The 13,093-nt window shown below is 42.6% G+C and overlaps 1 protein-coding gene across 3 annotated transcripts in view; it reads right to left on the reverse strand.

The window, feature by feature from the left end:
• Positions 1-1,082: 1,082 nt before the first annotated feature.
• Positions 1,083-13,093, reverse strand: part of LOC127601052 (DNA-binding protein SATB1) — a 67,100-nt gene continuing 55,089 nt past the window's right edge. For all 3 annotated transcript variants that reach the window (XM_052066028.1, XM_052066030.1, XM_052066027.1), the window contains exons 12-13: positions 5,478-5,693; positions 1,083-3,977 (exon numbers count right to left, since the gene is read on the reverse strand). In XM_052066028.1, coding sequence (XP_051921988.1) covers positions 3,402-3,977; positions 5,478-5,693 — 792 coding nt within the window. In that variant the 3' untranslated portion in view covers positions 1,083-3,401. The remainder of the gene's footprint in view (positions 3,978-5,477; positions 5,694-13,093) is intronic.

The raw sequence follows: 13,093 nt of genomic DNA on the forward strand, positions 1-13,093 counted from the left end.
TTACGGACTCCTGTTTCCAGACAAAAGTAACGAAATTTTTCTCGTGATTTGAGATGTTTGACTGAAGTTGATTAAAGTTGTTGTTTGATTAAAGATATGGACGTCCACAGTCGAAATATCTCTTCTAACTCGTCAGCAGGGGGTTTTCTGCGTGCATAACTTGGTCGTCGACGTGTCTGAAGGTGTACCTAATAAAGTGTCTCCGGTTAATAGAAACCCCGCTTAGTAGAACAGAAGCGCTTCGGCCCAATGGTGTTCTATTAAGCGGAGTGCACTGTATCCATCCATCCATCTTCTGATCGGCTTTATCCTCGCATGAGTCGCGGTGCGTGCTAGAGCCTATCCCAGCTGTCTTCGGGCAGTAGGCGGGGGACACCCTGAACTGGTTGCCAGACAATCACAGAGACGAAAAAACATTCGTGCTCAGACTCACACCTAGGGACAATTTTCGAGTGTTCAATCAACCTACCATGCATATTTTTGGAATGTGGGAGGAAAACGGAATACCCGGAGAAAACCCACCCAGGCACGGAGAGAACATGCAAACACAGGAAGGCCGAACCCACGACCTCTCCACTGTGAAGTTGACGCACTAACCACTGGCCCACCGGGACGCCTGAAACCTACTCAAATGGGTTAAATCCTCTTCATGTTATTTCTTTTGTAAAAATATACACACACACACACACACACACACACACACACACACACACACACACACACACACACACACACATCCTTACACATTCACTATCCAATATTTTAATATCACAGTTGCATTTCCTTTAGGTTTTTTAAAGTTGTATTTATCAAGAAAAAAAGGTTGTACAATATTTTTTTCAAACATTTCCTGAGAATTTTTTTCCCCAAGGACTGTAAAAACTATAATTAACCCTTTTGCACTTCTTTATTTCGGCAGAAAAACATTACTGTGTTTTTCCAATATTCTTTCAAGATAAGTTGTCTTTTTCAAAAATCGCAAAAAAATTTTATATATTTTTTGCGACTGGGGAGAATAAATGGTGTGAAAGACCAAAATAAATGATCGATTTTCAAGCAAAATGCAACAAGCACAAACGCTGTCAATCTTTTACTCTGGCTTTTTGTTTATTAATGAAAAAACAAACAAAAAAACAAAAAAAAAACAAACAACCAGCAGAACATCAATAGAAAGCCGGTTCAGACCGACCCTGACTGGTACGCACGCACGGCAGCGGCAACTAAGCAGCTGGGACCGTCCAGCCGGTGCTTCCCAGGTGCTCGACACACACACGGCACAAGAAGATGCAGAAGAAGCTGATTGAAAGAGAGGCACCACAGACTTTTCTCCGCTCTGCGCATTTGCACTCTATTTACATCGGTGCGTGTATACGTGTGCGCTATGTACACTTTGACAAAACATCAAAAAGTTCATTGGCCATCGTTTCCGAGACGAGCAAGAAGCGCATCTGCACGGAGGAGGAACCGCTTCGAAAACAGTCAGTCGCATTCAAAGAAAAATCGTCCACATGGAGCTCGTGAAAAGCAAAAAAAAAAAAGGAAGACACAAATGATTTCCACACAGATTGCATAAAGTATTTTTTTCCCTCTCTACACGCTTCAGCTTATTTGCATGATCCTTGTAAAAATTGCATACAACATGAAATCAGTGCCGCTCGCCCTGCCCTTTTTTTTCCCCTTCTTTTTTTCTGTGATTATAGGCCACCTTTAAAGCACATTTCTCCTCTGGAAAACGTTTAAGACACTTTTTGTTGTTGTCCGTCCGTTTGTGTATAAATAGAAAAAAGACGAGGGGGGAGAAATGCAAAAAAAAAAAAATCTCTTACATCATCAACACTGCAAATAAATAAGAACGATGGCGTCATTCACATTTCTCATTGTGTGTTCCATTGGCAAAAGGAACCATGTGGTACAAGGCATTATTGGCATAGGTTGATCATATATTTCACATCTATTTATTTATGCACAGACAGTAGAGAGAAAATTTTCCTTAGATTCTGTTCCATCCTCAAAAAACAAAACAAAAAAAACAAAACACAGGAGTGACGGCCTGTTGATCGTCATATTAAGATTAATAACAATATATGACACCTGGTGTTTTTTAAGGCCTTGTCAAACAACTTGGTCCTTGATTTTTGTTTCTTAAAAAAAAAAAAAACCGCACGCACATAAAACCACAAAAGTCATCCTTGTAATAAGAAATGACTCAAACTGGCGTCAATTGTTCTTGCCCAACAGAATCTGACATTTCAAGACACAAGGAAAGAAAAGTGAGCGCGACGACGTGTCCACACGTATGCGCTTATGTTCACATTTGATTGGAATTTCTTTTTTCCCCCTTTTCCTCTTTGCCCTCAAAATTATTTTTTTTAAAATGCATTGGCAGGGTGGGTTGGGGGGGGGGACAACTTTAAAGAAATGGCAAGGGTGAATGTTTTCCAAAAGTCTGTCTTCAGATTTTGTGAACTACCCAAAAACATCATTATTATTATTATGAAAAGATGGATGTTTTAGTTATGAAAATCATAATAATTAAGGAAAAGTAACTCATATTAGACTCATCAGATTTATCTTTAAGAACAAAATAAAAAGTTACATTAAAAAAAGTCTTCTAAGAGTGATTGTGATTTTTGGGTGAAAGAAAAGTTTTTTCCAGACAATGCTGTGGCCAATACATCAATACTTTTAAAATACTTTTTTTCCCCAAAAAATATTTTATTTGGTTTCCCCCAAAACGCCTTTAAAAATGTTTTATCGTATTTTAAATTTTTACAAATTGTACTTTAATCCTAAAAGAATTGAGATTTTTTGGGAGAAAGTGTCGTAATCATATGAGAAAGTAAATTTGTGAGAAAAAGTATCTTCAGCAAAAAAAAAAAAAAATGTATTCTTTCAATAGCCATAATGGAGTCAAAGTTTTTTTTTCCCCCTAAAGGTTCATATTTCGCATATTACTCAAGAAAAAATGTTTATGTAAAGTGATACCTTTTAAAAGTACGTGTGGACACGTCCTGAAAGTGTGAGTGCAGTAAGCAAAACTTTGACCTAATGGCATAGTTGCCCAAGTCATTTTTAACTGGTAAAAAATGTTTACATTTTCTATTTTAAAATTTTGTCTGTGTAGATTGTCGGTCATCCGGGATGTGATCATTTATAAATTTGATTTCACCCACACCGCCCCCCCTCCCCTCTTATTTTCTGAAAACTTTCAAAAACGACTTAGGCAATTACGGTCCTAGGCGAACAGTGTTACCGATTTTCCACTTGTTTTGTGTGTTTGTGCAGGTTACGAAACAATGCCAGAAAAGTCTTTACAGTGTATCAGACTCGTCATCATCATAATGATACAATACTTTTACAAAATCCAAAAATTGAAAGTCCAGGCCAGTCTTTTGTTCCTTTTAATCATGCGCTTGCTCCACGACGGGGCCTCCTGCGCCTCGCCCCGCCTGTTCCTCAGTTTTGACCACGAAGGCGTTGGCGTTGGTCTGCGTGCTCTCATCCGTCTCCTTGTGGGCGTCGCCTCCCTCGCCGGTCTCCGAGGGCTCCTCGTCCAAGGCGGCGGCGGCGGCGGGGCTGCCGCCGCCGCTGCTGCAACTGCTGCCGCTCCTGGCGCCGCCGTTGCCACCGTTGGCGGGGGGCGTCTCCTTGGGCCCTTTGGCCGAGTGGCTGACGTAGAAGCGCTGGTTCTGGAAGAACTTGATGACGGTGAGTTTGGGGAGGTCCAGTTGGGCGGACAGCGTGTGGACGGCCTCCTCGTCAGGGTACGGGCCCACGTCCTGGATGAAGCTCTGCAGAATGCCCAAGGCCTCCAGGGAGATCTTGCCGCCGCCGCCGCCCGAGCGCGACTTGACCAGGCTGCGCACCACGTCGTCCTCCGTCTCGGCCGGGGAGGCGGTGGAAGGCTGGCGCGGGGGCAGGCGAGGGCCCGAGGGGGGCTGTTGGGACGGGTGTTGTTGGGACAGGGCCGGTTGGTGCTGAGGAGGCCAACGACACATGCGACGGGGAGGGGGGGGGGGGGGGGGGTGTTAGACAGGGCAAAATCGAGAGCGCCATGCGCGTTTTAGTTATTCGGGCAGAGGAAAAATCGGATTTTCTTTTTCAAGAATATACAAAAAGAAAAATTCCCATTAAGTTTTGGAAGTCCTATTTTTTAGAATAAAGATTTAAGAAGTTGTGCTTTATTCAACAAAAAACTTCTCAAAAATGTAAAATAGTTCTCTTTTTAATTTTTTTAAAAAATATCATTTATTTCAAGAAAAACATTATTTGAAGAGAAAAAGGAGTGTTTGATCCCTACATTAAATTCAGGGTTTTTTTTTTCTTTTCAAAAGAAAGAAAGTTGTATTTCCCCCGTGCTCCCCCCCAAAAAAAAAATATTTATTTGGTTTAAATCAGGATTTAGGAAATATTTTTTTTCAAGGAAAAGATTTAAGTTTTTTTTAATAAAGTTGTATTTTTTTTCAGCAAATTTGGTTGTATTTTTCAAATCATCATTAATGAGCAAAAGTTTGACTTTTTTTGAGGATTCATTTATATTAGGTGGTATTTTTAGTATTTTAAGACTTGACAAATAAAGATATCTATTTGATCAAGCACAATTCAAGTGTTTTGGGGGGGATGTTTTTTCCCTTGTTTTTAGGAATCTAGAACAACTTTTGCCCGTTTTTTTTTTAAACACACAAAAGGAAATTATTATTTTTTGTGTGTGACACACTAATTTTTCCTGAAACTGGTTGTTTGAGACCGTTTGCCTTTTTTTCCTTAGCGTAAACAAACGACAAGATAAAATGTCTCCGTGTGTGGGAGTGTGTGAGTGGGCAAGCAGAGTTGCCTGTTGACCTGTCCAAACGCTCACGCTTTGATTTGAATGGCTGATTCACATGCTGGACATGAGGAGATGGTCCACAAGAGCGTGTTTGCACGACTCCACTTGACGAGCGTGCGCACACCATGGAACCTCACGCACACGCGGAGCAAATCATCCAAAATTCAGCAAAATTCATGAAAAACAATTCTGCACATTTTTGAGGGATTTAAATTGTTTTGGTTCCTTTGTTTGCAGGTATGTGCAAATTTAACGAGGCCCTAATTCAAACCTGGGTCGAATTTCAAACCTCTGCTTCACTTCACTTCATTGTTTTTTAGGGGGCGGGGGCAGGGGATCCCCGCCCCCCCTTCAAGTGGTACATTTTGGGTTTAAAAAAAACCGTTTTATTTTTACAGAATAAAGAAAAGAAAATGCATTTTGCGAGAAAACATTTAAGTTTCAAATTTAATCATAATTTTTTTTTCAAGAGAGTCTTCTTTTGTTTTCTCCATCAAAAAAATTTATACATTTTTTCAAGGAATAAATAATTGTTAAAAAATACCTTCATTTACTCTTATTATTTTCATGATTATTTCCACTCAGCCAACTGAAACATTGCCCTCAATGGTTATTGTTCTGGCTAATAGTTGAGCGTGACGTAGCTCACCTGCAGCGGGTCTGCCGAGACGTGCGAGAAGTGCGACGGCCTGTCGGCGGCGTTGTTGTGATGTTGCTGTCCGGCGCTGCTCTCCTGCTCGTAGATGACGTCGCGCTCGGCCTGAGAGAGGCTGAGGAAGCGGCGGATCATGGACAAGTTCTCCCACAGCGTCCGGTTCTCTGGAGATGGATCCTCCTTCCAGCGCAGAAGCTCGCACAGCCAACCCTGCAATTAAAGAAAAAATTTTAAACGTCACAAGTACAAACGCCTCGTGTCATTACCCTGCTGGTAAAATACAAATAATACCCATGGTACTTGTAAAGTTCCAAAATCTAACATGTAGTACGATACGTCCGATGGAAAGATCATCTTATATTCATATAAACACACACACACACACCTCTGATTAACCTCCAAATACTTTGTCTGAATTACCCCGGTACTAAAATTTGAGTAGGGAAGCTTGTAATGGGCTCCAGCATGCTTGTGACCCCTGTGAGGATCATCGCTTCGGAAAATGAATAAATATATACACTTACAGCAGTAATAGTCATTACTCGCATGCAGTATATGTCTGTAGTGTCGTATACTGCTTGTATGTATCGGTACGTAGCAGTAGTCTGAAGGTTCAGAATTAACAGCACATTGATGCTAATTTCCATTAGCTCGTCTATGGCTTTTTGCCTTATATGTTAGCATGAAGCAAACTTAGTTAGATTTAATGGCACGATTTGCAGCGTTTCATTCACTTTTGTTTTATGGGTGAATTTCACAGGAAAGTTTTAACGGGAAATCACAAACCGCTCCAAGCAAGCAGGCTGCGGGTTTTATTTGGAGAATTACAAAAGTGAGCGAGCAAGAGTCTTCTTTTCGTATATGTTACAGCTGCGTTCAGCCATTTTAGTCCCATTACCAACTTTCTCGTATGGGCCTTAAGAACACAGAGCGCGGCCGTTGCGGTAATCTGTGGTTCGTCACCACCGGATTACACAAGCGGCGCTCGCTCACTCACTCACTCACTCACTCACTGGCTAGTTGGCTGGGCTGGCTCGCGCACACTCTTCATGTGCACACCGTGCCGTGGCAGCCGAGCGCACACGCTGCACACGGGAGATAACTCAGCACTTTGCGTGTCCCATTCCAGATCCTCCCGTAAACCTCATCAAACCGTAGAGGAAGGAGGAGGGGGGGAGAAAGAAAGAGAAAGCGGGGCCATAAAGCCTCCGTGCCCACCTTGTTCCTTTGCCACATTTATTGTTGCCTTTTTAATTTGCATGCAGAGGGATTTGGACCGTGCTCCAGTTGGGCCGTCTGTGCTTTCAGCTGATTCGGCAGTGAGGGAGGACACAGGCACGCACACACACGCACACACACGCTAGTCTTGTCCAACGCGGGCCTGCAACGGCGTAATCCAACTCAAACACTCTGCAAAGCAGCAGGATTAAACCCAAAGTAGCAGAGCCAATCAAAGCCCACACGGCGGGAACTCCCCAAGCCTGCCAGGAAGTCCATTTCATTAAATACAAAGTATACGCTACATCTATTAGCTGTCGCTAGTCATGGATAAGTGATGGTTAGTTGTATTTCCTGGAACCAATAAAAAAGCTTCCAAAGAACCTGCCGTGAAAGGTTGTTGGACCACTTTTCTCTCTTCTTGTGTCCTTGATGTATTTTTAACTATAATTATCTTCATCTAAACCCAGTCCTCTTTAATTCTACTTTAATGTTTAAAAAGTCTATTCTATTCCCAAGACAGTTCACCCAATCAGATAAAAAGGCGTGACTGATGACTTGTTAGCCCAAGCTAACAATGGCTAGTTAGCTTGGCCTTTTGGAGCTTTGATTATTATTTTGGAATATCTGCATCATGGGAAAAAAATGTCCCTACATTGTTTGCTTACAACGAGAGAGACGAGCGAAAACAAGCAGAACAAAGGGAGCTCAGAAAGTAGAGGATTCAGAAGTCACACAGAATTAGCAACATTTCTGATTTTATGTTTGGCCTGTTCTATTATTTTTATTATGGTTATTATTATGATTTACATTGCAAAATAAACTCCAAACTGATCAGTTTTATGCTATAGTAACACTAAAAATAAGTCATGCTACTAATGTACGCGACCACTATCGTTAGCTTGTTTACAAAGCTAATGCTATTTTCGAATAGCTTGTGCTGCCATTTTATCGAAACTGGACAGCGTTTTTTTTTTTTTTTTAAATCAAAACTGCATATGTTCATAACCTCATTTGCTCAATCTCGATGGCATGTGGAGGATTTTTTGTCGCGGGCAAACCCCCCCCCCCCCCCAAAAAAAAACCCAGAAAGCTTTTTGTTCCAGGAAATGGTGTCGTAGAAATGAACTTGGCAACGAGAAAAAAAAAACGCTTGAAGTAATTAAAAATATCATATTCTGATTTCTCTTCTTGTCAGTTTTTCATGATAATCTGCCACTTTAGTCAATCCAAATAAACACCTCGAGAAATAATCCATCCATTTTGTTTACGGTTTAAACTCGCGAGGGGTCACACATGAGCTGGAGCCCTGGAGTCCCAAGCAAGTATTATTCACGTCAGCACGATGAAGAAGGCGCATTAACATTTGTTACAATGCGTCGCTTGCGGCCAGCGATGAAGAAAACTCCTAAAACGTATCATTCAGCATGTGCAACATTCCTAACATGTTGTCTTGGCATCATGTTTACATGTTAGCTTCTCTTGCCACATGGTGTTGTTTTGCACGGTGTCTCTGAAAAGCGGTCGGAAAATAAAACAATAATAAAATATAAAGGTTCACAACAGATTCAAGTTGAAAGAGCGAATCCAACCGTGTTCTCACGGTGCCCCAATCGCTTAAAAAGGTGTAAACAGGAACCAGTTGAGTCAGGACAAATTCTTCAAATGATTAATCTGTCGCAATGCCAAAAGGCCCATCCCCAAGCGTCTTGAATCTCAAGTTGCAATGGCTGCTTCGATTCATTTGAGAAATTGTTCCTTTGAGCTGACTTTATTACAAATCAAAATTCTCTCTTTTTGCAAGGAAAAGTGGCATTCTTCAAAAAGCAGGATTTTGTTTTTGGGCGGTAGGGGGTGGGTCCACTGCTGACAATTGTAAAGCAAGAATGATTTCAATCTTTACAGAGAATGAGAATTTTTTTGTGAATCTTCGGGAGCTCTGGATGCTTCTATCCACTTTTGTACCTTCATGGTAGATACGTCATCAAGATGGCGCGACGCTAAAATGTCATATCTGGCGTTGTGCTCCCAATTTTACTCTCAGAATTATAGTCCAAGTAAACTCTGACAATCGCCGTTATGTGCCGCTGTACGTTTTCATCTTCCTTTCTCTTTTTCATCACAATAGTCCGACTCAATTGGTTATAAAGTCCAATTCCGCTCGACATATATGCTATTGTCAAATTCCACATCAGCGGTTATGCAGATCAAACCTCCGCGGCAGTTATTTGTGCCGATACGGCGTCGACGCGACGTAGTCGCAAACATCGCGGTGACCTACTGAGGTATGAAATCCTCCTCCTATAGACATCTGACAAGCTCCCAGATGCTGTAAACAGGTTCATCCCAGCAATAAGCAGCGACAGCTCGGGATTATCGCGCGATGTTGGCACACACCTGCCACAATATTGCACCGTAATCCTCTTCCTATGGGTTACCGTCACCTAATTAATAAGCAGGAGAGTCGGTCGGTGGGTATTTCAACGTCAAAAAGCAGACTATAGAGATTTTTTATTGTTTTTTGTTTTTGTTTTTCCCACGACTTGTGACTGAGAAACGGCGAGTTCACGTGGTTGTAAAGCCATCAGCAGGTCTTTTGTGATTCCAATGGCACAATAGTGCAATTCATAGTGTTGATGTGCTATACGAGAGCAAGAGGTGAAGTCACAAACTGGCCAATGACAGATACACGGACACACACACACACACACACACACACACACACACACACACACACACACACACACCTTCCCATCTAATCTCATTTGGTCGTTATCAGGTCCATCAGGCTGACCTCGGCCGCGCGCCGGATAAAAGAAATAAGCCAACAGATGTCCATCACTTTGCTTTTTTTTTTTTTTTTTTTTTTTTTTTGCTGCAGTTAAAGCCAATCCCAAAAATACAGACACAGTCCTCTGGTTATTTGGTTCACAGGCTCACACGGAACAAAATCACAAGCATTGTGAGGCTCAAAAGAGAAAACAATAATCAAAACAATGACAAAGCATTTCTTGAACTCTGTTGCTAACCAAAATAGCAGCAATCAGCCAAACACCTAAAAGCATGTATGACGAGCTTCCCATCTACTCTCATTCGGTCGTTATCGGGCTCCTCCGGCAAATAAGACGACAGTATGCCTTTTTAAAGCAAACCCGAGAACGGAAGACACAATCTGCGTCTGCTCTTTTTTTAGAACGAGGAAACGGAAGGAAAGATGCGCTCCACCAAGCTGCACATACAAAACAAAAACAAGACCGGGACAAAAGAGAAGACGTTTCGTTGTCTCCTTGGACCTGGCTGGGCTCCAAGAGAAGCTCAGTCAGGTAAAAATTAGATGGGGGGGGGGGGGGGGGGGGACGATGTGCGAACCGTTCGGTCCTGCTCTGGTGAGGGCTAACATGCAGCGCCTTGGAAATAGATTCCGCCACAGTGGACGCCCATCTGCCGAGGACGACCGCCATGTACGCAGCGCACCATATGCCAATCTCCCGCCACAATAAGCAATAATTGCAGAAGGGGGGAGGGGCGGACTGTATTTTCATCTTGCTATCTGAACGTAGTTTCGGCGGCGGAGTGAAAATGGCCTGCTGGCCGCAGGAGGAGGAGGAGAGGCCATGGAAATAGAACTGGCCTTGAATGAACTGCAGTGGCGGCAGGACAATATGACAGGACGGAAATGTCCATAGTGAACCCCCGTTTATCGCGGGGGATATATATATATTTTTTAAAAATCTTCAAATAATAATTTTATATAAATATTTTCTGTAAGGCGGCCCAGTGGTTAGCGCGTCGACTTCACAGTGCAGAGGTTGCGGGTTCAATTCCAGCTGCGGCCTCCCTGTGTGGACTTTGCATTTTCTCCCCGGGCCTGCGTGGGTTTTCTCCGGGTATTCCGGTTTCCTCCCACGTTCCAAAAATCTGCATTGCATGCTGATTGAACACTCTAAAGTGTGAGCGCGGATGGTTGTTCGTCTCTGTGTGCCCTGCGTTTGGCTGGCAACCGGTTCAGGGAGTCCGGAGACGGCTGGGAGAGGCTCCAGCACCCCCTTGCTACCCTTGTGAGGATAAGCAGATCAGAAATTGGATAGATGGGTATTTCCTGTTATCGTAATTTTACTATGGCACTATCATCAGTTTTTCATCGATTTTAGTATGCTCGACTTACATGTAAATTCCAAAACCCCCGAAAAAGTAATTACGGTAAAACTTCACGAGTCATATGATAGCGGGTTTTCCGCTCCGTTTTCCCGAAATGGTAGCAAATCATCTTACGGCTTAACAAATGCATTTGCGAGGTTAGTGACCAAGAGTGGCGCAAGGTCGACGTACAGCACCAGCAGGTGGCGAGCACGAGGACAGCGTGGGAATAAAAATGATGTGTAAATAGAACACTTTTGTTGTTTGTATGAAAACGTCAAACAAACCCCGCGGACGAGCGGATGATAAAATTGCACGTTGGAATCCTGACTCACCGTCTTTCTTGTCTTCCAGACAGGATTAAACAGTGAATCATCAAAATCAACATCATATGTTTATTCATTTCAAACTAATGATCTAATGCCGTTTTCAGTCTGTGACAAGAGGCCGAAAGACTCGAGGAGAGTCCGACCGCGAGACGTGACAAGCCGTCCTTCCCCGCGAGCGGTCGCGACCTCTCTCTGAGAAACAATGGGCTGACTTGACAACAATGACACGCCACGGCGTGACTGCACAGGAAAGGCGACCTCCACGTGTCGCCGCTCGCTCATGGCACAACAATGGCGCCGTGGTTCAGCCGGGTGGCTTGCGTCACGGCCGCCGCAGCCAATAACGCATGTATTTGTGTGTGTGTGTGTGAAAGAAAGTGGGTTCGGGCGGAGGCGGTGGAGGTTTAGGCAAGCAAACAGAGGCAGATGGAGCATAAAGAATAACCAAAGGCAAATGACCAGTTCATCTTAAATGGAGCACATTAAACATCTGCGTGGCTACACTTATTTTTAAGCACATCTTTTATTCCTACGCAGCACACACAAACGTTTGCAAGACAATCACCTTTAAAACATACGTTGAACAATGGGAAGCAATAGTCATGGTGCTAGAAGCTTTTCAACGACGGGATTTCAATACACGGCAAATAGTTCAGCAGTTTACTCTGTCACTTACAGTAGCTGTGAAACTCTTCTTTACATATGTGTCGACGTGACTGTGTTATACTGCCCCCGATGGCCAAGTCGCACACATCAGAAGCAACCACGACGAATGAATCATGATGCAAAAACGGATTCGTTCTTTATATTCTATTTATTTATGTCATTACGAGGGCTGCAATTAACAAACCATTATTTTTAATAATGGAAACGGATTTTCAGTTTTCATTTCCATCCTATTTTGAAAAACGAGTCATCATTTCAATTGACAGTGTCAATCCAAAAGCAAAAATTAATTAGATTCAGTTCCTGGTTTAGTGCAATACATAAAAAACGGCAAACATTTGAACCTTTCTTATTCAAAGTCAATAAATTGCAGTGAATATGTTTGAGCACACAAATCTCTTCAAGTCACAACTACAGGTCGCACTGCATTGTCTCGATCTATTAGTGTCAGTTTTTTGGGGGGGGGGTTTAAGTGGGTGCGTGGGGGCTGTTGCGACAGCACAAAAGTTTTCTTGATCGTCTTCTGTGTCGCCGCGGCGCTCGTCGGGCAGATGGAGGATAAAAATGCACCAACACGGCGCCGATGAAGCAACAACAACAACAAAACAGCAGCAGCAGCTGCATTTCAAACGCACAAACGACGACGCAAAGTCTGATTCCGTCAATTAAGGCGCGGGTTGTGATTTCATCCAAATACGGGCCTTAATTGCTAATATCAAAGCGTAATTAAGATGATAAATCGTGACTGATCTTATTGAATTAGGAGCCGACAGAGAAGCAGCAAATTGACTGTCAGCTCAATAAGTGTTTGTAATTGGCTGACAAGTTTGCTTCTGGCAATCATCAAACGCATTTTAGCCTCAAAAACTACACCACCCCCCCACCCCACCCAACCCCTCCCAACAAAAAGTTGTTTTTTCAAATGCTAATTTAATAGCATTCATTTGGAAATCCCCTTGTTTTGGGGGACATTCAGAAAGACCTTCTTTAATTAATTTGTCATAAAGCATTATGTTAGTTTTATAAGATTATAAATATGGAGGGTTGGGGTGATGTGGGTGGGCGGGGGGATAAAGCAAGATAAACCATTTAAGCAGCTGCGTTCTTGAGGCTACTGGGATTGATTTTGTTTTATGTTTTAGCCAATGCGACATGCTCAAAAAGTGAAACCCTTTAAGGTTTCTTCCGGCACTCATTGAAAACATTTTACTCAAGTAAACTACTCACAAATTAAAGTTAAAAAAACAAACCATAATAATA

Source organism: Hippocampus zosterae, chromosome 5, assembly GCF_025434085.1.
Source record: "Hippocampus zosterae strain Florida chromosome 5, ASM2543408v3, whole genome shotgun sequence".
Lineage (NCBI taxonomy): Eukaryota > Metazoa > Chordata > Actinopteri > Syngnathiformes > Syngnathidae > Hippocampus > Hippocampus zosterae.